The 27,842-nt window shown below is 37.7% G+C and overlaps 1 protein-coding gene across 3 annotated transcripts in view; it reads right to left on the reverse strand.

Moving 5' to 3' along the window:
• LOC126281603 (uncharacterized) overlaps positions 1 to 27,056 on the reverse strand; it is a 54,887-nt gene extending 27,831 nt beyond the window's left edge. Inside the window, exons 1-4 of one of the 3 annotated variants that reach the window (XM_049980706.1) lie at positions 26,680 to 27,056; positions 22,340 to 22,455; positions 9,252 to 13,558; positions 4,007 to 6,004 (exon numbers count right to left, since the gene is read on the reverse strand). In XM_049980706.1, the coding sequence (XP_049836663.1) occupies positions 4,007 to 6,004; positions 9,252 to 13,423 (6,170 nt within the window). In that variant the 5' untranslated portion in view covers positions 13,424 to 13,558; positions 22,340 to 22,455; positions 26,680 to 27,056. The remainder of the gene's footprint in view (positions 1 to 4,006; positions 6,005 to 9,251; positions 13,559 to 22,339; positions 22,456 to 26,679) is intronic. The other 2 variants (XM_049980708.1, XM_049980705.1) reach the window with 2 other exon arrangements.
• Positions 27,057 to 27,842: the final 786 nt, after the last annotated feature.

Consider the following 27,842-nt stretch of genomic DNA (forward strand, 5'->3'; position numbering starts at 1 on the left):
TCGAGTTTGTGCCATCTGCTCTGCAGCTGTCGCTATCTTAGCACTGTCACTTCTCAGTTTTGTTTTCAACAACTTGCACTTACAACAAATTTCTAACTGTACCACAGCAAATATCAATGAAAGGTGTTAATTAACACATTTGTAATGAAAAATATGACACTTCTGATGAAGGTACTTAACTAGGTCATTTTGAATAATGTGCTTCCTTAACCTCAAATGAAACTCTATGCTGAGCAATTAGTTCACATATTTCAGAAGAAATAGCTGTAGTTTTACTAGTCAATTTTTTTCCTCTTCCATTATTGGGTGACCGGCTTTCGGTGTTGACATTAGTCACTCCATATAGTTTGATGTTGGACTGTGAATGCTAAGAAGAGCTGTTTTACAAATGTTAATATTTTCACTATCATCCTTGGCTCAATAAATTACTGAGTATGTTCTAGATGTTGATTTCTCCTTTCTTTGGTTTGTGTCTTTTACTACACTTGTTGAATCAAATCTTAAAGTAAAACATCTTGAACATTTTTTGATGATTGTTGTACAAGCATGTTCATTAAGAATCCAATAGTTTGAAACACGCACACCAATGACGACAAACAGTTCTCAGCTACAGCAGTAATGGCTGGACAGAATAATGCATTAGTACAATACCATGCCAAATAGTGGATAGCCACATCACTTAAAAATGGCTTTGATTATTCTGTCAGGTTCCCATCATCAGATTCTTTTCAAACTCAGTAAAAATCCAAATCATTGTAATCACATATGCTTATAAGTCTTCAAATGTTTGCTGTCCACACTTGTTCTCCCTCTGGCATCTGCTCAAGATCATTTAATACTTGGAACTTCAATGGTCACCATGCCTTCTGTAGGTCTAATGAAAATGATGAATGCGGAATTAAACTTCCATGGACGGATGTAAATAATATACACCTTATATATGATGCCTAAGATGAAGGTTCATTTCATTCTGGAAGTATGTCTATTCACTTTACTTCTGTTTTGCTTCTTTCATTTTAATGTAACCACATTCAAGAATCTGGAGGGAATTGCTAAATGACTTCCCTCACAGCCAACATAAACCAAAATATTATTTATTAATTGGCATGCAGATCTCAGCTGTATGGGCTATTCTGAAATCCCAATGGAATTTAAAAAGAAAAAAAAATTAAATGTACTGATTGTAATATCAGATGGATTAATTTTGTTACAGAGAACTATGGAAGGTTTGGTGGCTGTATTAAAGCATCAGCCGAAAGAAGCACTCCATGATGCACTCAAAAAGAAGATTATATACCAGGATGGAATAGAGAGAGACGAGCAGACTCACTACTGAATTTAAAAACCAATCCCATATATCAGCTACAAAACTCTCGAAATCATTAGATCGAGTCACAAATGTTAAATACATGGAAATTGTCCAGAATATGAAATCTAATCACTCTTGCAGAAAGCATGGTATCTTACTCGTGAAATGCACTGTCTCCATAGTGAAAAGGCTAAAGCCTTAGATGGGATATTCCCAAATATTGTGAACCTGCTGCTAAACAGTGTCTTGCTTACTTTTCCATCTGTATATTAGAATACCTTCCAAAAATCTAAAGACCAATTGCACTGCTCTCAGTCACATATAACTTACTCACTCGGTGTGTTAATCCTAAACAGAACAGCATAAGCAACTAAAATTCTAGTACCAACACAACACGCTGTATTCTGGCCCAGTTGTGGCTTCTGTGAACAGGTCCTCTCCTCAATGACACATCTGGAAACTGGCTTTAAGAAAAGAGGAAGAAAGTCTTGCTGTCACCTTAGATCTCTCCACAGCATACCACAAAGTGTGGAGCGAGGGACTTATAATGAAATCAATAAAGGCAGTAGTTCCCTGCATAAAGAACATCTCATTATTGGACTTCATATCTGCCTGTTTCAAGTTTACTCTAAATACATGCAGAGTAAATCCCATAACCTGGGAAATGACCAGCCCCGAAGTTCAGTTCTCTCCCCTACACTGTTCAACCCATAGACCCACAACCTGCTAGAAATTGTATATTGCAAATTTACATGCACTTATGATATCTGTATAGTGATCCACTGGACCAGTCTCTCAAAGCTAGAAGTAATGGTGGCAGATGACTTGTGTGGATTAGATGAGAATTCAGGTAAGTAGAAACTAAAACCAAACCATCTGAAGACAGAGGCTGCAGCACTCCATCTGCACAACAAATGTGCAAACTACTGTCTGTAAGTAATATTCAGAGACAAGGTGTGTAACTACAAAACAGCATTCCAAAATACCTGGGTCTCACTTTGGATGAGTCACTTACTTGTACGACCTTTGGAAAATGGCTACAAAAGTAACAATTTATAGCACAAGCCACCTGGAAATTCCAAGAGAGCAGCGAAAAACACTCTCATAACAGTAACGGCTTTAATTCAGTCGTCTGGTTTTATCCATTATATTTTTTCTCCCTATCAGCTAAAGTACTGTTCAACTGCATGGCTCGACAGCTCCCAGTACCACCAAATGGATGTTCAGCTTAGATAGAACTTGAATACTGTATCTGATAAGCTTCTGCTCACAATTGTTCTGTGTCTTCCAGTGGCAAGTAATATATAATTCCATCTGACATAAGAAGACAGGCAGTGGTAAGTAACATATAACTCCATCTAAATAAAAAGACAGGAAGCTCTCACTCTGACAGAATAAGAATACAGAAGAATCATCTCATCCCACACACAATATGGTATAGCAATGTTCAACAATCAGAAATCATGACAACTGGCTTACATCAGTGATGTAAATATGTTACCAACACTTGCATTCATTTAGTTTCAATTTTAATTATTGTAAACTTATAAAAGAGATATGTTGGAAGCCATTTTAAGTCGGTCTGTGAAAGGCTACTAAATTATGAGATCTATATCCACCAATGCACGGAAATATACTGCAGACGAGTTAGTATACATTATAAGTCATAAAATGTCTCAAGTTTCTAAATTTACTTTTCATATCCAGATCGTTCTGTAATTTACCACTTGCTCTAAATGACTGATTGGACAGTGAATGTGTAATTTTTATGGACAATATCCAACTCCAATTATGCTTACTGCAACATTAACATTGGTCTGTGAACTCTTATTTCCGAATAATTACTGTGCACATATGTTCATAACTATTTGAATACTCGATCTGAAAGACAGTATTTTAAGTGTTTAATTCTGTGACATTGTTAAATATTTGTTTACTGCACATGAAATTTTGTGAATACTTTTGTTAGTGGTAGGTTACTGCATTTGAGCAATCATATTATAGCATGTCAACCGAATGTAAAATGTGGCTATTCATTTACCCATGCATCATTTCAAAAGCTAAGACTTGATACAGTCATAAACAGGAATTCATTCAACATCAAAGTGCAATTAGTGTTTGAATTGTAATCTTGGTGTAGCCTAAATCATTGACAATAGCCTAGTTTTGAAAATTACTTTTTCAGCCAGCACAGCAACCACGAGCACACCTGCACTAATTATGGATAAGCTGCATCTGCCGCACCAAAAAAGACCAATATTTTTTAAATAAATAAGATTGGTCACTGTATCACTTTAATTTTCAAAGTATAGTGCTTGGTAAAAGACTAAACAATAAGTGGGGCCTACATACTTCATTGCTGGATCATATGAAACATTAGTCCAGTTGAACAGAATCAAAACATAAAGGACAAAACAGCATATGATCCCAAGTATTATCTGCCAGATCTGCTATAATTAACTTAGTTGTGTAATAATGTGTTTGTTTATCATTACGTTCACTGCTCATCGTCTAGTTTCATTGCGTAAAAGGATTGCAAACTGTGAAATAATACATTTAGATGCAAAAACACGTTTCATTGTTTTTCTCTTTCTTTACTGTTATGTAATGCATGCAACTTTAGATCTAAACCAGCCAGCTGTTCTTTACTACGTTGATAAATACCCTTGTTTCATCACAAGGAAAACTACTACTTACTTATCGAGCCATGTGTCGACAGCATCCATGTTGGGAAACATGAGTTCTTGATCCTTGATGAAAAAGTGACGGAAAGTGATTTCACCAGTGTGTAGACGCACAGCAGGAATGTAACCAAGACTAGGCATCATTGGATACAACACACAGGGCACTTTACGAGTTCGATGTATGACATTTGTGCGAGATGACTTCTGTAACGAAGAAAGAATGGTGCCTCCCACACTTTGCGCTGGTCCTGGATTAGGAGGCATGACAAGTCGATGCAGCGATATCCGATGTTGCTCAGTTGCTGTGAACGGACCAAACAACAATTTCTGCGGGGCTTCAAACGTGGCATAAACTCCAAATTTTGGACACGAAAGATCATTAACCAGGACGTATCCTTCACGTCGTTCTAGCAGAGGCTTACAAAGTGCCACTTTATCCCGCATGGACTTGTAAACCATGTCCAGCATTTCTTCATATTCAACACCACACCTTTTGGATGCCACATACACCATATCGTACTTCTTCACAAGAGGTACAGAAAACCAGTGAAATTTGTCCGCTCCTCGAGGCAAAGTGTACAAACCCTGAGTGACACAACACGTTTCTTCATTCACATTTACATCTGCCAGTTCAAATCGCATTTCTCCATCAGTTGATTCTCCTGCCGCCAGCAATTCTAACATCTTTGCTTTGAAGCGAGCAGGCGATATCTTAGAACGAAGTTCAGAAAACGGCCCCCCATCGGGAATTCTGTCATTGGGCACAGAAAACCCGGAACCTGTCCATGCCTCAGGAGACAAATGCTCAGTCTCAGATGGCTGCAAATCTTCTTCAAGTTCTGGGTCTGCCTGAATTCCGGCTTGTTCTCCCTGTGTACCTTTAACACGGTTTGTTATTGTACCGGCAATTTGCCAGCATGAACCATCACACCTTAAGATTGCATATTTGGAATTCTCAATACGACCTGGGATAACAAGATTTTGCACAACAGATGGGAAACCTTGCAGCTTACGCATTTTTTTAAGATTGATAAACTGAGGTGATGGTTGTCTATTAGTTGGTGTGATGATAAGTTTCATTCCAGTATCAAGGACACGCAACCACACGAAAACGTTGTTCATTTCAAAAAGTTGCTTGAGGAAGTTCCAGTTTACCACTTGTATATGACCTTTAGGGAATGTATTCAAGTCTGGAAAACTATTACCCTCACTGATAATTGATGCCCTAGATTCATTGCTGCTGCCTTGGAGAAGACTTATTAGCTTCGAACCTAGCTGCTGTTTCTTCCTAGACTCACTTTTAGAAGGAGACTGTTGTGATGGAGATTGTCGTGGTGGAGACAATTGCGATGGAGATTGTTGCAATGGAGACTGCTGTGCTGGAGACAGTTGAGTTGGAGATTGTTGAGTTAGAGACGGTTGTGTGTCCACTGCATTTGGGAACTGTTCTTTGATCACACTTCCTTGCTGTTGATAAGTAGTGGCACACTCTGCATCCTCACTGGGCTTCTGTCCACAGAATTCTTCTAAGGTGAGGGTAGTGACAGCTGCAATCTGAATTCCAGCTTCTGAACCCTTCTCAGATTTCACAGTGACCTTTCCTACATTGTTCTGGCACTGATTTGGTTCCCGTCGATTTAGACGTATCACACTGCTGCGAACACGTCTAGAAAGGTAGGTGTGAGAAATGCCTGCTGTCCTTGCTGAATCACGCTGTAGATTATGCACGTGAACTGTGTTGAGAGGAGTTGTGCGCTTCACAGCCACATTGCGTGATTTTGTCTGCTGCTCTGATGCTTGAATCGCCAACTGTCGACGTTGCTCTGCAGACAAAGGAGGGGAACATAGTCTTTTAATAGCAGTGTTTAATTTAATAAGCTCACACAATGGACTGGGAGGGATTCTCCTCTTGATACAATCACAACCATATTCATCATGCTCCATACAGTATGGTCTTTTCTTTATACCTTTCACCTTGTTTATGGACACAAAAGACTGTTCTATTCCATACCTGTAAAATAAATTAGACATTACAATATTGTAAGATAGACAAATACAAAACTTAATTTCAATAACAATAGGCATTCAGCAAAATAATCACTAAGCATACTAGGAATGTTAGATCCTAAAACAGTATCTGTTTATCGTAAATCTTGATGAAACTGTTTAATTAAGGTAGGTCTTCCCTATGATATTAAAGACTACATACAATACATGTTCAAAATCCTGAAGAACTATACTATAGCTTAAAAAATGACACAGTGAATGTTGCAGAATGTTGCAGCCACATTAAAAAATGACAGTGTATTATAGTTTATGTATTATGCGAAAACGGAACACGACTGTAAGAAAAACAACACACACACACACACACACACACACACACACACACACACACCACGCATAACATAAAAAGTATGCAGTGAGTGTGTGTGATCAGAGGCCAAGATACGCATGTACGCACTGTTTACAATCAAGCCTGCTTAATATGCTACTGTTGTTTCACACACCACCAGTCAGCCAGTGTTTGCTCAAGTTCGGTTCAGTGTATATGCATTGTCAGGTCGTGTTACATGTATTATTGTTCCTGCCATTTTTTGCCAATATGAGTCATGCCTCTTTAAAACAGAAGAGGATATTTATTTCTTTGGTGATTGATGTTTCAGCACTAGTAAGATTGGACAGTGATGAGACTATAAAAGAGGCAGTGGCAGAGTTGAGCATAAAAGAAGTAACAGTAGGTGACTAGCAGCGAAGCAGAATCAAACTAGAACAGTGTATTCAACCACAGTGTCTTGTTTTTCTTCTAAATGACATCAAAATTCACGGATCATAAAACCATGAAAACATCAGATTACGAAAAGACTAATGAAGGTCTTTTGTTGTGATTTACTCAACAGCAAGCTAAAGGAAGTCCAACAAGTGATCCGATGATTCAGAAGAAGATGCTTTTATTTCAAACAGAATTAGAAGCAGGAGAAGAAAGTTCTTCCACTAGCTCTAGCTGGCTGGATGGAAGAGAAGATATGGGGTGCACCAGCTTGAATTCTGTGATGAAAAGTTATCCGCTGACAGTGGAGCTGTCTAAGTGATACATGAAAAAACAAAAAAACTATAGTAAATGAAGAAAATTTGCCACTGGATCAAGTTTATAATTGTAATGAGCAGGACTCAATTATAGAACACTTCCAACAAAAACGCTAGCACCTAGAAATGGTCCTTATGCTATGGTTTACAAGAAATCAAAAGATAGATAACAATTCTAGCTTGCAGCAATGCCTCTTGAGATCAAAAATTGCTGAAACTGCCACTTTTGATCAATTACTAAGTCTGCCAAACCAAGAGCATTCACAAACATACAGTTGTCAGCCTTATCAGTTTTATATAAAAATAAAAAAAGTGCCTGGATGGATATCTCAATTTTTTAGAGATGGTTTTTTTGACACATTTGTACCCCCCCACCCGAAAAAGGGACTTTAATGAGCAAAAAATTACCACTCAAGGGATCCTTACTTGATACAATGCAGGAATTCCCTCCAAAGCTATAGACATTTACCCTTTTTTTACCTCCAAATACTACTAACCTTGTCCAAGCAGTGAACCAAGGAACACTGGCACGTTTGAGGGAGGGGGGAGGGGGGTGGGGATGTGTTGCTACCACTTCTGCACTCTACAGTAAATGTGCCCCCAATAGAAGTTGCCCTGCAAAAATTAAAATGAAGGATGTTGTAAACACAGTTGCAGAATCTTGGCACTACTTAAAATCAGAAATACTAAAAAAGTGTTTGGAAATTCTCTCATAAAAAAAGAAGAAAGGAAAAAAAGCAACGACACTCTCCCATAAGGAAACAAAAATGAACTGTTGTTACATATTGTTTGGCATCTTTCTGGGTCTGAAAACTGAGACAATGAAGTGCAGACGTGGTAGAACCAAGACGATCAGTATGTAGTTATGGAACGACACCATTAAAATTAGCACTGCACTACATGGAGCAACAGATCGTGGCAACACCAGCTGACATTATGCTTCTTTGAAGACAAAGGGACTACACTACTAAGAACAGATGTTCTTTACAAAAACAGACTATTGATTCTTTTTTCTGACAGTAAAATATGCACAGTACCATCAGTTGTACAGTACTTCAAGTAATATGTATGTGCTAGAAATACAATGTTTGAGTTTTTACTAGAATATTATCTCTAAAACGAACTCTAAGTAATGTGATAATTTTAACTTCCTAACAATGATTCCAAATTCACCTAGGACTGAAAAGATAAATACACCACCAGAAATTTTTAAAATATTTCATAATAACAAGGTATGCAATCTGAATTGCTCAGGCTATATCAAACTCTGGCTAAGTTAATCCAGAAGAAAAATTATGACATACATTTTTCATAATTCTACAAACAGAAATAGAAATTTCTCTCTTCCATATTTTTTGGGACTGATGATCTAGCAGTTTGGTCCCCCCCCCCCCCCTCCCCCTCCTTCTAAACCAACCCACTTTCCATATTTTACCTCTTTCCTGTTTCACAAAAGTTCACCGTACTTGTCCAAATCTCAAACTGTTATTCTAAAACCCTTGGCATGTTATTCAGCATAAAATCAGGAGACAGCAATACTCTATGGATAATTAGAACATATTTACTTTACAGCATGGTTATGTAAAATCAACAAAGGAAACACCACACAAAAGTGAAACGGGCAACCATCCAACAAAAGGTGAAAAATGAGTACCATTTAGACACACTAACAGCCCAGAAAATAGAACTAATCTTGGGAGATTTTGCTTTTCTCCACCCTGAGTATAAATATTATATAAGAACCCCCCCCCCCCCTCCTCCTCCTCCTCCTCCTTCCCAATGCAAGCTTATACAGGTTGTTGTGTCTTTGTAAGTTACAGCTGATAATTGAGCAAAAGCATGAAGGTTAGTGAGATTTTAAGTGTGCCTACACCACCAATCATTTATCTGTAGGTGATTTGTTGTCTGCTCTCACAGTTTGTCTGATTTTATTTGTTTTCTACTTTGTCTTATCTCCCACACGATAAGTCATTTCATTGTATAGGTTGCCAAAAAAGGAATGATGAAGTGCTCTTTTTTAAACTGATAACTGGAATTATGATAATGTAAAATATTTTTCCATATATAGGTATCATACATGCAATTGTATAAAATAAATTATTATCAGTTGTTACTGAGCATGTATTATTTAAGTATAATACTTCATGGTAATAATTAAAAATATGACTTACCTTTCTTTCAATGCATTGTGAAGCTTCTCAATCACGCCAGACTCCGAATCTGCAGCTGCATCAGGAGCAATTGTTTCAGCATTTGCTGACTTCTTAATCACTGACACTTCTGCAGCTCTGCCTTGTACTGCAGGTTCCAATGAGGTGTTCGCGGTGGAGGATGGAACAGCAGTGGAGTCACAAGCTATTACTTTGATCTCAACATCATTTTGAGGTTCCTGGACAGCTGGCTGTGCAGTTGACTCTCCCTCGCTCACAACTTTAGTTATTTCTAAATCTTTGATGCAGATGTTGTTCAATATCTGTGACCTAATGGGTACAGTACCATTTTTCGTTTTGGTACCAGGCTCTGAATTGTTGGTGATCACCGATTTCTTGGGTGTCCATAGCTGGGGAGGAGGAGGACGACTTGGGGCAGCCACTTTCTCTAATTCTAAAATAGGTGCATTTGAATTCACAAGCTTTGGGTTGCATGGAGCTAATATCCCTCCTTCCTCAACAATGCGAGCCTCAATATCGGTTGGCAACTGAATAATCACTGGCGAATTTGGCAATGGTGCTTTGGCAGAAGTACTCACTTTTTCTGACGGAATTCTATGCGAACGAAGTTTGCCACTCACTGTTCTTTCAATTTTTATCTTGTCTATGGGATATTTCTCTTGAGAGGGCTTTTCTTCTCTTGAGCCTACTACTTTAATTTCTGAAGAATCAGACTTGTAACGTGATTTAGTTCTCTCATCTTCATTTTTTGCAAGTGCTTTAATCTGAGGGACGGTAAGATGAGAAATCAATACAGAGTCCCTATATCTCCCTGGAAGTTTCCTGTCCCTCTTCTTTCTGATATTACCATCTCCACCAACAACAATAACACCTTCATCACCCTTTATAACTGTCTGGTGAAATTCTCTCTCTTTCTTTGCCAAGTTTCGCCCTACTTCATTCTGCAGCCTAAGTAACATGTCAGGTGACAAAAGTCTATTGTTTGTGACTTCCTCTTTGTTGAAAGATGTTGCTGAAATGCACTTACAATCAAACATACATGATACTTCTCCACAGTGGCCTCTGGGTAGAGATTTACAGGTTTTCAGACTTTTGCAAACACAACCAAGTCTGCAAAAATCTTCTTCACATACAGTTTCCTGACCAGCATTCATCTCGATAACATTAACACCTAGTCGTTCCATCTCACGGACTAAATGCACAGTCTTCTTTTTCTTGCTTGCCAGGTTACTTTCAATTTTCTTTTCGCAGTTTCGTACAAGTCGAACAGTACGATGAAAACCAGTACAGTTATCACTGTAAGAGGTGTCTGGGTCATTATGCACTCGATCTCCCTTTTCTTTATTAGCCACATAAGTCAATATATTTCTGACAACTTCGCAAACCTCCTGACTTACACTGCTATCACTCTTTACATTGCTGATCTGCAGTGCACTGCCAATGAAGTTCAGCTGTGTCTCTTTACATAATGGCTTGTTTGTTGTTTTTTCTTTTTTCTGAAATTCCTCTATAATTATGCAGTCAGGATCTGGAGATGTGGAGCGATTATTATTCATTGGGAAACGTGTTTTTTCTTTTAAAAGTGTTAGTTTCCTTGATGATGTTTCAATGGCAGCTTTAGAAATCTTGGTTGCAATTCTGTGTGGTACTAGCTGTTTTAGTTTCTGTTCAGGTTCAGAACAACTAGCCTTCATTTGGTGTCCTAGGCTATGATCGGTCTCCTTCAGTCTCTCTTCAAATATAAACTCAGTTTTTCTTGCTGGTAAAATAATACGCTGTTTTGGTAAATTAACACCATCCCATTTGGCAGGGAGTAGTACAGAAACAGCAAAATTAGCCCAGTTTGCATCTATTTGGTACGTGTCTGATCGAATTTTATTTAACTGTTGTATAACAGGTTCTGGTAATTTTTTACCAATTCCAGCAATAAATGAAAATGAAATATCACAAGTTTCACCACTGTTATTAAGTAATCCAGTTACAGTATTTTTGTTGCAGTTACTGGGTGGTTTTGAAATACATACTTTCTCTGTTTTAACTACATTTTTCAAATTACTAATAGGTTTACTATTGACACCTATCTCTTTCAGAGAGGATAAACTATCAGTATGTGAATCCCTTTCAGACTCACTCGTTGTCATTCGGTTGTCCTTCTTATTACGTCTACTGCTTCTAAGATAAGGTACCTTTTTAGTCTTCCTGTGTGGCTGTCGCCTACGAGATTCACCTTCAGAATCACTGTCCACAGAATCTTCATTATAATTTGGAACTTCAGTTGGCCTCAAGCGTCTCAGTCTTCTACGTGGTGGTTCAGCTTCCATTTCATCCAGATCACTTATATCAGCATCATCTATTCCTCTTTCTGTCCTATCTGCCGACCTGTAGAAACTGTGTCCATCAAAAGTACTTCGAGAATCTGAATCGCCAGCATCTAATTTTACTTTACTCTCACTTATCAACTTTTTATCTGCTTTTCTTAATTTCTCTCCAGTAAATTTCCTTTTGTCAGGAACTGACACATGCTTCAAGTGTTTAGACTCCAACTGTTCTGATACATTATGTCTCTGTTCCACAGCATTTTCTTTGCTTTTGCAAGAGATGGCTTCTTCTGCTGCAAGACTTGGCACCTCAAAACTGATTTTTAATTCAGACTGGGTGGTAAGAAAGTTGTCCAAGACATCACTGATAAATGCAGATTTCTCACAATCCTGCGAAATTTCCATGGATGCACCATCAAATGGTCTAAAAACATCATTCTCAGCTGCAGAGTATTGACTATTGGTTTTTTCTGCAAGATAACAATTGCTTTGTCTTCCAATCTGTAATTCCAGAGATAACTCACTCACTGTATCATTTCCATGCATATTAATTTCTGTAACACTTCTGTCAACAGGTGATTCTTCGAAGTCTAGAGATGTTCCAGAAATACTAAATGTAGGAGTACACATTCTCTTCAGCATGTGTTCATCACATTCAGGTTCATCTAGATTTTTTGGCTGGTCCTTCTGTGACTCTTTCACATCTCCTGTTACAGATTTTGCACTACTGCTCCCATATTTATCCTCCCAGTCAAATGCACTACTGCAACTGCTACTTCGACTCGCATGAGGAGGGTTGTTATTGACAAGAAACTGTTTTGTTCTCCATCCCTTAATCTTGGTAATATCTTTCGTTTTTGTTGGCACAATGGCCTGACTAGCTCCTTGTGATTCATTGTCAGTGTAGCCCTCATACATTACATCCAGGCCTGTGTCGTTCTGAAAGTGGTTTTCATCATTTAAAGTTATGCCTTTAAAATCTAGTTCTATTTTTGTGAATTCCACCATGTCATGCTCAGTTTCAAATGACAGGAACTCGTATCCATCTATTGTATCACGTTCTTCTTTCCCTGTACTAACACACTTTGGAGTTTTAAAAAAATTTTCATCATCATACTCTTCCTCACTCCAAAGGCATTCTAAATCTGAAGAGTGCAGATCAGGGACTTCACTGCTGAAATCTGAATGGAGAGCTTCTTCTAGCAAAGGGGGTTCTCCATTACTATGGGCATCATTACTTAATGTGTCCTCAGCTATGGTCTGTTTCGATTCATTGTTGAAACAATGTGCTTTTCGATGTTGCTCCTTTTCTGTGGTATCACATGAAGCCTTCATGGCATCATCTTGTGGTTCCTGCAGTTCTGGTTCATTAGGAGCACAAAGTTCTTTTGAGTTAAGTTGTGACATTTCCATTGCATCCCCTGTATCACAAGACACTGGTGAACATTCTTCAGCAACTGAAGAAAGCTTGTCTTCTGCAGGCAGACTGTCACCAGAAATTGTCTCTTTCAGAGACTTGTGTGGCTGTTGTACATTTTCATCCAAGTCCTCATTGTTAGTTTGTCTGTTTCGAGTTAATGTGCTAGAATTATCTGGTGCTGAACTGCATCGAAGTGTATACTTATTTGGCAGGTACTTTCTCTTTAATTTTTGTGAAAATTTTAGATTCTTGAATGCAACATTCTGTACACGCCGTCTCTTTATTGGAATAGGCACATCACAGTGTTGCTTCCTTCGTTTGGTTCGTGTTACTATTACCTCTGGCAGCAGTTCAGGTGGGCTGACATCATCTGTTATTTTGGCTTCATGCCTATCTTTCAAGTAATGTACAAGTTCTGGTGGACTGCTACACATTGTTGTGTCACATTTCACAGTAATTACTATTGTTCAACCAATTCATATAATTAAGTATTCTATCTATAAGTCTACCTTCAATGGGACCTTTCTTCCATGGCATCTAATTACATAATACCATTTCGTACCGCTGAGCTGAAACAATAAGAGAAAAATTTACAATATTTCAATTATTACAGTTAGGAGTGTCATTTGATCTATTTAATATTACAAATTTAATGAAAGTAAGTGATATTAAGCAGCAGTTAGAGGATGTATTTGGTATTTAAACAAGAGATTTGAATGGTTGGCTAATTAAAATGAATACACAATAATACTGGCAAGCATTTCGAACTGGCTAATTACACACTACAAACCATGCTCTATAGCCACAAACTAATCTAATCTGCATTTGATTCATAGTTGAGGAATTGTTTTCTGTGCACACAATTCAGAAACCATTTTCAAATTACAGATTCGACTAGTAACTAAATGCAACAACTGAATTCACTGTAGAAATTATGTTCAGTGCTAAGGGGTGTCAAACAGAATCAATGAGTACAGCTCCCAAACTGTGCTGCATATCAGGAAAAATAATGATAATTACTCAATGGAAAGTTACATTCACATCAGAAAGAAAATTTATCTGGTAATTCAAAGTATCAAATCCTGTCACAAAAATAAAATCACCCAATAACCTACGAAGAATTTAGACATCAATAAAATCCTCTCTGTGTATACAATATAAACTATTATAATAATCAAAATAAGTTAAAAAAAGAAACAATGTTATGAAAAGGAGAGATTGCTACTCAACTTATGGGGGAGGTACTGAGTTGCACGCAGACACTTCAAAAAGACTTAACCACCCATTTAAACTTTCAGATAGCAGTCTTTTCATTGTGCCGGTCTGCGACCCAGTCTCTCCTATATATGGCGAGCAGCAATCTATCCTTTCTGTAATACTGTTGTTATTCCATCTTGGAATTTCCACTCTTTAAAGTAAGAAAACTATTTCCAGTGTAAAGTTTTTCATATAGTGTTATGGCACTATGGCACTATAACTTTAAAAGTTGTCTGTACACATGAGTGAACCATGAATCCCTGCTTTAAATTATGTGAAAATTAATAAATGGCAAGCTGTACAACTGTTTCTTTTATAGAAATATCCGATAGTACTATTGCAATCAATGACTACTTCTGTTGTTATTCAAAAATTACATGGACAATTCAGGACAATATTCAACATTATTTACAAGCAAGCTTTTCTTATTGTTGTACGGAATAACATATTTTATATTAGAATCCATTCCTAACAAAGGGACACCAAAAGTAAGACCAGTAGTGTAAGTAGTATACAGTTCTAATTTTGAAACTCCATGGCAAACTCAATGGCAATGACTCACAGTGCCACAAACACCAATAAGCAACATGAAAGACGGCTGCAGTAAAAGTTGCCCATCTCAAAAAGCTGTGTAATTTAGAGCCTTCCTTTTTCTCCTTTCTTTTTGATGAGAAAAATTTATGTGGTGAGTACTTCAATCTTCGGTGCAGTCTTACTCGACCATCTGGTCTGGGAGGCATAACACTGTCAAATATAATTCTTGTAAAAGAAATCTGCAAGGGTTTGAACACTTCATGTGCATACCAGACACATATTAGACACCCCTTAAAACAGCACAGTGGTCACTACTGAGCGTTGTAGATGGTTTAGAATTGGTACCGGCAGTCACATGATCCTCAATCATTGACAAGTCACAGCAGTGAAATGGTGCATAAGTGTCAGTCAGGTGTATACGGGTCAGTGCAGGTGTTGTTGTTGTGGTCCTCAGTCCTGAGACTGGTTTGATGCAGCTCTCCATGCTACTCTATCCTGTGCAAGCTTCTTCATCTCCCAGTACCTACTGCAACCTACATCCTTCTGAATCTGCTTGGTGTATTCATCTCTTGGTCTCCCTCTACGATTTTTACCCTCCACGCTGCCCTCCAATACTAAATTGGTAATCCCTTGGTGCCTCAGAACGTCCTACCAACCGATCCCTTCTTCTAGTCAAGTTGTGCCACAAACTTCTCTTCTCCCCAATCCAATTCAACACCTCATTAGTTATGTGATCTACCCATCTAATCTTCAGCATTCTTCTGCAGCACCACATTCCGAAAGCTTCTATTCTCTTCTTGTCTAAACTATTTATCGTCCATGTTTCACTTCCATACATGGCTACACTCCAACAAATACTTTCAGAAACAACTTCCTGACACTTAAATCTATACTCGATGTTAACAAATTTCTCTTCTTCAGAAACGCTTTCCTTGCCATTGCCAGTCTACATTTTATATCCTCTTTACTTCGACCATCATCAGGTATTTTGCTCCCCAAATAGCAAAACTCCTTTACTACCTTAAGTGTCTCATTTCCTAATCTAATTCCCTCAGCATCACCCGATTTAATTTGACTACATTCCATTATCCTCGTTTTGCTTTTGTTAATGTTCATCTTATATCCTCCTTTCAAGACACTGTCCATTCCGTTCAACTGCTCTTCCAAGTCCTTTGCCGTCTCTGACAGAATTACGATGTCATTGGCGAACCTCAAAGTTTTTATTTCTTCTCCATAGATTTTAATACCTACTCCAAACTTTTCTTTTGTTTCCTTTATTGCTTGCTCAATATACACATTGGATAACATCAGGGGGAGGCTACAACCCTGTCTCACACCCTTCCCAACCACTGCTTCCCTTTCATGCCCCTCAACTCTTATAACTGCCATTTGGTTTCTATACAAATTGTAAATAGCCTTTCACTCTCTATATTTTACCCCTGCCACCTTCAGAATTTGAAAGAGAGTATTCCAGTCAACACTGTCAAAATCTTTCTCTAAGTCTACAAATGCTAGAAACGTAGGTTTGCCTTTCCTTAATCTAGCTTCTAAGATAAGTCGTAGGGTCAGTATTGCCTCACGTGTTCCAATATTTCTACGGAATCCAAACTGATCTTCTCCAAGGCCAGCTTCTACCAGTTTTTCCATTCGTCTATAAAGAATTCGTGTTAGTACTTTGCTGCTGTGACTTATTAAACTGATAGTGCGGTAATTTTCACATCTGTCAACATCTGCTTTCTTTGGGATTGGAATTATTATATTCTTCTTGAAGTCTGAGGGTATTTCGCCTGTCTCATACATCTTGCTCACCAGATGGTAGAGTTTTGTCAGTGCAGATATGATGGGTCGATTTGGAAGCTTGACAGAATGGCAGAAAGGAACTATCAAGTTTGTGCATGCTCACGATCACACCACGAATGACGTCATCAATTTGTTGGTATATCAATAAGATGTGTCCAACACATCCACAAGGAACGGTGTAGTACTTGCAGCATGCGGAGTAACAACAGCAGTTGTAAAACAGGGCCTATTCCATAGGGACGGGACACCAGTGTTACACCATCTCAATGACGATTAGTTCGAAACCTGACAACAATAGCTGCTGTCAGTGAATGCAGATACATCTCAACCAATTTCTGAGCGAACATTGTGAAGGGACTGCAAGCAATGGACATTTGGAGTTGGGTACCTCACAAAAGCAATTTCTTCAGAGCAGCACATAAGGCTGTTTGACTTCAATTCGCCAAACGAACAGAGACTGGACAGTACCTGTCTGGACACCTGTAGTGAGGTCTGTTGAGTTGCAATTTTTGCCTTTTAACAAAAGATACAAGGTATGGACTGCACTGCTGGCATTGAACCCATAGTGTGTAGTTCAGACCAGAGTTGGTTCTGTGGTGTTTTTGTACCATAGCTCTGGCCCACTAATTCAGGTTACCATGAACATGTATCAGGGTACTTGTTTGTTGCAACATTCTGAATGGTCAATAGCTGCCATGCTTTCAAAATCTTCATGAAAAGTGTGCTGTGAACACCCCCAAGATGAAAAAAGCATGTTCACAGGTCTGCACATATGTTTCTGGAGTGACAACATTTATGCACACTATCCTACCTCAACTGGTGCACAAAAAATGTGTGGAACTACTGGGGTGAAATGTAGCTATCAACACCCCCCCCCCCCCCAAAAAAAAAAAAAAAAATCTGGTAGCTCTACAGAAAGCAATCATCAACGAACAGCTTCAGCTGCATACGACATACCTGAATACACTTTTGGAGTATCTTCTTTGCTGAAATGAGACCATTAGCAAGGCTAGAGATGGTGTTATACAGTACTGGCATGACGTCTCCTCGTGGTGACTAATTTGTTTGGTGTGCTGCTTTATTGTTTGATTATCAAACAAAATTTATGTAATTTGCTGCTTTGGATGTCATGTTTTTAATTTGTTACCTATATAATTACCAAGCAGTCTTCTTCATTTTCTACTTCAACATCTTCAAATCCTCATATGCCTACAAGTGTGTTAATGCCAATGTGGGTATAACTGCTTCCATGATGAATTTTTTACTTTGTAGTGGAGTGTGAGTCTTTGAAAGTTCTTAACAGACTCGGTGAGCTAGATCATGACTCAAACTAGGACAATCCTCTTACTGAACTATCAACACGAGACTCATAGCAAATACTCGCAGCTTCAATTATGCCAGTATTTCTCTCTTATTTCCCCAAAACTTACGCCTATACTGGTACTCCACAGGTCACTATACAAAATATGGTACAAGGGAACAATAACTGTCAGTACTTTTTTGTATCAGCCCACATTTCTCTAATTATGTTCCACACATTACACAATTTATATGCTGATGGAAGTAAGACATATCCTGGGCACCTGAATGAGAGTTTTAACTCACTCTGAATAGATATTTATATATACTTGTGTAACTAACTACTGGTCACTTATCAAAAAATGCGAGATAATTGCAGGTCCCTATGCAAAATACTATACATTTATTTGGGTTTAGATGAGATACCAATCTTTGCACCAGCTGCTGACCACCTGCAAGTCTCTCTGAAATTTGTAACATGTTTCTAACAATGTCATTACTCTGTACAGAAGTGAGTCAACAGCAAATAGCCCCATAAGGTTATAGATGTTATCTGCCATGTTATTTACACTGACAAGCATAAACATTGAGATTGCAGACTACTTCAAGACTGAATGCCACCTGGTGGCATTGCAGGCATGTGTCCTAGTAAGGAAAATTTATGAGCAAAGCAGAGATGAACTGGCAATCATTCTAATGGCAATACAGGCCGCAAATGGGGAAATCCACTGACGATTTTGACAAAAGACAGGGTTATGTCCATGAGCCTTGGAAACAGCAAAGCTGGCCAGCTGTTCACATGCTACTGTCACGACTATCTATGGAAAGTGGTTAAAGGATGATGAAACACAAGTAAGTGACAAGGTGTTGGACACCTCGTCTCATCACAGAATGTGGAGGCTTTCCTGCTCTGTAAAATAGGACAGGTCTCAATCTGTGGCAGATTTGATGGCTGAATATAATGCCGGTGCAGGTACAAGTATTTCAGCACACACTCTCCAGTACACACTGTTTAACACGGGGCTGGTGACACCTACGAGTTCCCATGTCAACCCAACGACATTATCAATTATAACAGCAGCAAGCATAGCAAGACTGGATTGTACATCAATGGAGATGTGTTGTCTGGTCAGATAAGTCACATTTCTCATTACACCAGGTTCATTATCATCTTCAGATACACCATTCTCCGGGTGAACAGCTGTTCAAATCATGCACCACAACATGAACACAGGCCAGTGGTGGAAGTATTACACTATAGGATCATTTACGTGAGCTTCATGGGGCTTGTAGTAGTAATCGAAAGCACCACGTAGACCGCACCATAGTGTGGTGTACAACAACATTACTATGGGCCACCTGCGTCCCTTCATGCTTAGTGTCTTGCTGGCAGTGACTGCAACTTTGAGAAGAATAAGTGATGTCTCACAATGCGAGAACTGTACTACAGTGGTTTGCAATAACTGTCCATCTCTCAAGGCCAAAACTGTACTACAGAGGTTTGAGGGGCATGATGGTGAAATCACAATGATGTCTAGGCCACAAAAATCATCTGATCTGAACCCACTGAATACATCTGGAATGCTAGCAGGTGCCAGCTTCGTGCCCATAAACCACTAGTCCATTATCTGTGGGAACTGCATGGCGTGTGTAGACATAAACATGTAAAGCATCTGTTAAACCCATGACATGCAGAAATGCTGCTGTACTGTGTTCCAAAGGTCAACCAGCTCATTCTCAATCAAGTGGTCACAATGATTTGGCTCATTGGTGTATATTCTGTATACTATAAAAGCAAGAACCCTATCAAACGATCTTGAGATAGGCCAGATGTTACAACGAAGCTCTCCATTAAGACCTCACTTGTACTTTAATAATGTTGTGATAACTTCTCATCAGCTATACAACTTCTTACTTAGCTTATGTTGATGTTTTATACTGGTCAGGTGATGTGCTATGTTTGTTGCTTACACTTCATTCTCCATTTCTTTGCTCTTTTAATTCTGATACACACACAAAAGAAAGACACCAAAATATTTTCTGTATTTTCATTGGATCTTTGCATGTTGTTATGATGTTTCCAGTCTGTCAGAGTTGATCGTAAACATTTTGTACCATCCAGTATTTTTAAATTATTGTGTTCAATTCCCCTAACATGTACTGAAGCTTTATTCATTTTACTTTTAGTTACAATTAATGTTCAAGATTTATTTAGTCTCATCAGACTTTTGGTTTCCCATGTAAATTGTATCTAGACTCTCATTAAGAACCATTGTTGCTCTTGCTTTCTATCCCATTAAGTGTTGTATCTTAGCAGGCAGTGTAATGAACAAGCAACCCCACAGACACTCTCAGATGCAACGAAGAATGTACTCAAACCACTCTCAATTCAACAGTACTATCTGGTTTAGACTATTTCTCAAGACGTATGGAAGCATACAGAATCTTGCTTGTTATATTGACCAAAGAGCAAATAATTAAGAGAAGATTATGCTGGTTGCAATACTGATACAAAGATACCTGTGAAGCACCTATTTCATAAGAGATGAAAGACCATACAAGAAACATGATGAGGCTGTAATGAAGACAATGCTCATAAACTTCACAATTTCAGACTCAGCTTAATAAAGCAGGCAGTGATAAAGTTTCATTTTACTCCGTATATTTTCTCATATTTCACTGCTTATCAAATGCTGTTACTATAAAAAAACTGCCAATTTTGTGTGTTCAAACAAATTTTAACATCTCTTTATTTTAAATTAATCATAGATCAGCTGGTAACATTTAAATAAGAACACTACCAAACTTACTGAATGTCCTCTCTCAATACTCTAAATAAAGATCCACTGTGCAATACAGCCTAACCGCTCAAAACATGCAAAGGATGAGAGGGAGCAATAAGGGTTTCCAGTTGCATGTTCCCTATTTAAGAAACAAAGCGGACAAAGGAAAGCTGTAGAAAACTAGCATAAGTTGTTTTGATTGAAATATGTTACCACATGTTCTGAGTCAAGGGACATCATATGACTAAAAATAGGAAATGGGGTAGAAACTTAAAAAATTAAAAATTCTTGCAAACAGATAACTGGAAATTAGTTATAACAGAACATAAAGAAGTTCTGTATAAAAAAAAGATGACACTGATGGAGACATTATAATGGGATGGGGGGAGGAGCAAGCTTCAGAAGGAATACTCATACCAATGCAAATATCAGTGCTCACAGAGGCTTTCAAAGTGACGTACATCAATAAAATCTTCTCAGTTTACAATCCGCATCACTTCAAATAAAACACTAAAGCTTTTGATAGCTGTCTGTGCCATCATCATGAGGAGTTAAAATCAACGACTGCTGCAGCTGGCACGGTGTTCTTCTTATACAGGGTTGTTAGGGAGCTGCCTGCCTGCCCTGAGGGACAATTGCGGGCTTTTTCAGACAATTTCTGTTTATGTTGTTTAAGTTGAACACCACCCCAGCCCCAGCAGTCAGTGATTTTAACTCCTGATGTCAATGGTGGAGACAACTATCAAAAGTTCCAAGTGTTTTATTCAAAGTGACGCCGCTTGGAAACCAGGAAGATTTAGTGAATGAAAGTATGGAAAGGTGCAATATTTGCACCTCCTACTGTAGTTGTCAGTCTGTTGGATGAACCTTGAACACAAAGATCTATTTAAAGTTAAATCTGGCAATGGTTGTCTGTAAACAACTTGTTTAAACAGATACAGAAAGGAAAGAAAGAAATGTTAAACACACACAAAAAACAAAGCAAGAATAGAACACAATCTGTCATCTTGTTTCTCAAACAGACCCAGCCACTTTGTACAGTATTTTAGACTGGTCACTGGTCATAGTATTGGCTAGCAAGGCACATACTATCTTGGCATCAAAAGGTGGTAAGTCTAGACAAGGCAGAAAATAAGAAAGATCTGGATGGATGTACGGGAAAGTCAAATAAACTATAAAAAATGAGTAATAAATCTGGTGGTGCATAGAATGACAATTTTTCATGCTGGTTGGGACCTGCACCAGGAAAACCACACTAATCAGAACAGACAGCTACCCCTGGAGTTACAATTTCACAAGGAAATGAAGTTTACATTTTCAGTTGTTCTCTTAACCCTAATGCGAGAGGTAACAAGAATGGCAGTGTGTGTGAATGTCATGTTGTAAGATCAATATGCAAGAAGTTTCTGCCAGGTGAAGCAGATGTTCTATGTGACTGTGGAAAGGTGCAATGTTAGGGCCTCCTGCTGCAGTCAGTCTGCTGGATGAATCTCTAACACAGAAAAAACTTTTTAAAGTTAGGAAGAAGCAGAATGTAAGTTTGAAATTTCTCCAAAAAATTGATCTCAAATGAATTCAAAAGCCAATAACTGCTTATGTACAGTAAAAGTGATCTGTCACTAGCAATAAAAATAAAAGAATCCATATGAAGAATTGCAGCAAATGAAAGCATGTTACCTTGCAGAACTGTGTTCAATTTCAGATACCAAGCCTTTATAAATTTATTGTTATTCTGTCTACTTTCTATATCAAATGTTTAATCTCTGATATTTTCGTTGTCAGCATCTGCTTACCTGAAAAATATGAAAAAAACTATGTATATGAACTATGTACTGCAAACAGAATCACATAATCAAACTGATTACAAGGGAAGTAAATCTTAAAGATGTGAGGCTCGACATAAAAATAATGTGCAAATAAACACCAGCATTCTTAAGTTCTCTAAAGATAATCACTAAGATACTTGAATAAAATTTCAACAAATGCCCATCTGAAATTATTTTAGGGACTACTTGGTGGATGTGTTCTGGCTCCATATAAGTGAAATTACAGTGCCCAGATCAACAAATGAGAACATGGGGCTATGAGCTTTTGAAATGACACAGAAAATTGGCCTGAGATACTACTGCTAGAATATGTCACGAGAAAATCCTAGGCAAATGAAACCACAGGAATTTTAATATGAAATGACATGGCAATTAAAATTCCAAACAGTGCAAGTTATTAATCTGAAAGAAAAAATTAACAGGCTAGGAGCAGTGAAATTTTTAAGAGGAAAAATGGGTGGCACCATGAGTGGGGAGGATTACTTTCAGCTAAAATCATATTTTTTTACTAAAATTTGCAGCTTTCAGGGGAAATAGGGAGCATGGCAATACGAAAACTGAATACAAATGCAAACAAATAGGATCAGGTTATGTTTCGACAAATGCCTATCTGATTAACCGATCATGATCTGGCTTAACAGCATTCAACATAATTTTTCTGGACTCCATAGTCCAGCCCAGAATGTAGTGCATTTATACACCACATACATAAACATTGCAATCCAAATGGCTTAAATTAGAGAAAAGGTGTTTTATGCCAGAGATTTAATTAGTTAAAATTCCTCATGCTTCATACTCTTTAGAAATATTTACACAGTTACAAGTTGTACGTAGCACGAGCAGTAAATTTTTCTATGTATTTACTAGGGCACTCCTTAGGGGAAGAATGCTGACATAATTAGCACTGCTGTTGTTGCTACTACTTGACTAGTACTCTTATTATTTTTAAGTAGTCATAATGTTACTCATATCAGTGAGCTCCATGATTGCCTGTGAACACTAGCAACAGCAGAAAAAAAAACATCTTTGTATGGAAAAGAGAGATGTATGAAGCCATTCAAATAAAATTTCAGAGCTAGATGAACAATGTGAGCAATGTAAGCACATGGCAGCACAGCAGTCATTTCATTTATTTATTTTAAAATGAGTTTGACATAGCACAGGCAGTTCATCAGTTTTCCTCTGCAGTTGATTATTCACAAAAGAGGCACACCTTATGTGCAACAATGAGACAGTGTTTTATAGTAGTAAGAGTACAAGATGACAAAGCAGTGAACAATGACATCCGCATACCATAAAATAACTTTTAGTTTAACTGAAAAATCTTCCAAAAATATAAAAATACAAAATTAGTAATTAATTATTTTATTGTAACAGATGTTGTGAGTGAAGTCACAGTAGGGCAAGAAAATAACATTAATTACAGCATATGGAGGCCAATAACAGCTGAATAAAATTCCGACAGTGGAAGAACTGCGGAATTGTTGCAGTGCACATCTGAAAGCTTGATGTGTCATTACTTATTTGACAGATGATAGTACAATTCAAAATTAAGGAAAACCAGGGAAATAATAAAAGAACACCCTTTCACTACATTGCTGTATTTTAGTTTTCCCTGGTTTCTGCTTTATTTGTTTAATGCGGACACAATCCTAAAAGCTTTCAATCATGTGGAGCTGCAGAATTAATAAACTTTGACTCCCACCATGGATGTAGGGAGTCCTGTGATCGAAGTGGATTTGTGCAATTTTATACTTATACACAACCTGTGAATATGGATTATCGCATATAATTTACACGGCACATTTAACTCTTAAGTGATGTGCATTTTTCTGGTCTTTCATATTTTCTGCAACAACCAATACTTACAAAAATGATCTTAAGTCAATATAATTACTGAATTGCACAACAAATGTAACTGCAATATAATGTTCCTTCCACGTTGTTCATTCCATAACAATGGAAGAGATGGGGTCATAACTTGCCAAAGCTGTGGTACTGCAGTCTATTAATTGCAATCATGTTAACAGCCACAACACTTAATCCTCAGGCATAATGTGGAATTGATGGATTACATATCTGCACGTGTATCATGTCACTACCATGTAGTACCTCCCCATCACTGGGTATGGCTACACTTTAACCAATACCGCCTACATATCGACGCGTAATACACTGACACCCACACTTTATGAGGATGGCCATGAAGCAGCATGCATCCATCTGCAGCTATGGCTGCAACTGAGTTGAGGTGTAGTTGTATCCACTACTGATGCTGTCTCATGGTAGCAAGATATATTTGTCGATGTATAATTCAATGATTCCAGATTATCACTATAGCCGACATATTCATCACAAAAGAACACTAACTGTATTGACATTTAAAACAATTCTAATACATTACCTATTTTTCAGTCACAGTTGCACATTGTTTTCATACATGAATGTTTGGATCCTTCTGGATCATCTTTAGATTTCTGTAGTTGGGTCAGCAGTCTATCATGTCTACGACGCAACCACCTTGAAGCGTGGTTCTGACACAGACATGACAGGTTGCCAATACGACGACATAGATCTGCAAATGATCTATGAAGCCTTGTAACCTCTGAATCAATTGCAACTAGTGGTAAGCAAATCAATACAGCTATTTGGACATAGGGAATAAATAGTATGTATTTTCCATAGTAAAATTATTTTTTCATGACACCAGCTGGGTTGCACCGGACTAAACATTTCAATCAGCTACCAGTGATGGAAAACAGCCTTTAAAATGTATTTGATTTTTCATTATTTTAATATTTGCTTATCTTTACTGGTATTTGGGGGCTATTACCCTTTTAATATTACTTGCACAGCAAAGATATAACTTCCTGCACAATGAACGACGATAGAGGCGTCACTCAGTAAATTGCAAAAATACATAATGATTTTAAAAATGACATAAATAAAACGCAATATTAAAGCTACTACATGTTTGAAATACTTTGATACCATACATGGCAATATAAAATCTGGCAACCATTGTTCAACAGTTCATACAAAATCCGTTCCCAATACATAGGCAAGTTTATCGATGTAGAAGCATTGAGTTGAAACACGGTACACTATCAACAATTCAACACACTATATTCTAAGCTTTGAATGTAGTCTTTGTGCATTTGTGTGTTTCCTGTGCTGTAGGCCATTCATGATGGAAACCAGGCAAGTGTCTTAATTTTGTTTTCACTTTATTCATAAAATTACCAACCTGACAAGTTCCTTATATACATAATAATATTGTGTATGTAGAGAATATGTTTGAGTGTATATTATTGCAATAGTTACAAATTATGTGTATGGATAATTTAATTGACGTAGTTTCCAACTGGGTAATTTCAGTAACAATTGCTTATCTGATAAAAATGACAAACTCGTAGCATTATTCAAATATGAATAGCACAGTTTGGCCCGAAACAGCTTGAGTAACATGTGAGCTCAATATTTCACATTTCATAATGCAATATGTCATAAGAATTATACTTTTATCCGATAATAACATGCCTGAATCGCCTTCGAATATGTATCTTGAATTAAAAATATTCTTGAACCCACGACTTCTATCATATTTCAGATACATGTGCCTCATGACCTGTCAAGGCAGGCCTACATCCGTCACCTATCGTCATAAAAAGAAACACGAGTATATATGTATTTATAATACCAATCTTAATCAAACGAGTTAATAAATATCTTCCAATATTGCTAGTAAAGTTTCCAAATGAAATATCAAATGTAAGAAATTTCCAAAAATATCGTACTTCTACTTCAAGATACTTCCACAAATCGTCCTCAAAACTGTACGAATACTGCAAAAGCGGAGAACTTTACTGCATTGTATAATATTATTGCGTTTTTTGACAATAATGTGATCAACAACTCATCGCTGCCATCTTTAAAGTTGGTTCGTTACAATTGTCAGACCATTGTTGCATACGCTGCACATTTCATACCAACTTCATAGACCTAACAACAAAACACTGCCGCTAGCGCCTAAACAATCTTCATCATAATTACTAACGTATTCTCACAATCAATTCCTTCTACATCTATTGACGAAGAAAATGTTACTCCAACGATTTCAAATGAAGGCCAAAGGTACAAGCTGACGCCTACCTGGCGAGACAGTTTGTTTTGAAGTTATTACTGACTTACCTGTAGAGTATATGACGCAATCGATACTAGTTTCTGTTTTCGTATACTTATAAATGAACACAGTCGTTGTATTAATGCAAATGCAAGCTTTCTTCCGTAAGAACACAACCTTGCACCTCGTCATCCGCTCGCACACGTACTGCACGCCGACATGTTTACCCACAGTGCTGAGCGGCCAGCAAGTACTGGCGCGTAGCAGGAACTCAACCAACGCAACGTCAAAATGGCGGACGGATGTAAAACACGAAAGTAAGTATTCTTATTTAGCTCGTAATGCTTTGTTACGCCGTAAAGCTCGTAACAACAATAAAATAGCACTTAGTTTTGCTTCATTTCATAGGAAGAGACTATTCACTACACCTTCAATTAAAGTTATCGGAAATCCTTGATAATCTAGTCTCCTCAGTATGTAACGCTTGTTACAGAGAAATGGCTTCCGATAGTCTGGGGAAACACGGGAAAGGACGTAGTTGTAATCGTTAGTGTGTTATATTTGCTTTCAACTACGACTATGCTTTTAGCTTCAAACACGAAGGTAAATGTGTTTCCTTAGTCCCGTTTGTTGACATAATATGGCATATTATCAAAAACGCACTCCGGTAACCTTCAAATGAAGGCTGACAAGAATGCTTTTTTGAGTTACGTGTGTATCAGAAGGCGTGAACATACTGTATTCTACTTGGAAAAAGAATTTCTAAGTAAAATGCTTTCTAAGTGCTTTCTTACGAGTTTCCAGAGGCCATGAGTTTATGATCGTTTTCAAGAAATATTAACAATGAACTTCAACAGAAACAACCAGTTAATGGGCAACCATTGCTATATTTTTTATATATGTTGCAGTAAAATGAATTCGTTAGTAACGGTTATTGATATCATACATTAAATCTTTCCTAAATTTAAAGTGATTTCATCGTAATCAGTGTTCATAAAGTAGCCTCAAAAATAGAAGCAAATACGAAAATGCACTCCCTTAATATCGTTAAACAGTTTCAGGCAAAGTCTTTTGTCCGTTAAAAATCAAAATCTCTAAAGTCTCTCGTAATGAAACAAAGTTGAATCGCTACTAGCAGCATTGATTCACCTTCCATTTTCTATCAGTCAAATGTGCTGAGTCAAAATGACAATCCAGGCTGTGAAAGAAAATATTTTTAATGTTTCAAAGC

Source organism: Schistocerca gregaria, chromosome 7 (genome assembly GCF_023897955.1).
Source record: "Schistocerca gregaria isolate iqSchGreg1 chromosome 7, iqSchGreg1.2, whole genome shotgun sequence".
NCBI classification, from domain to species: Eukaryota; Metazoa; Arthropoda; class Insecta; order Orthoptera; family Acrididae; genus Schistocerca; species Schistocerca gregaria.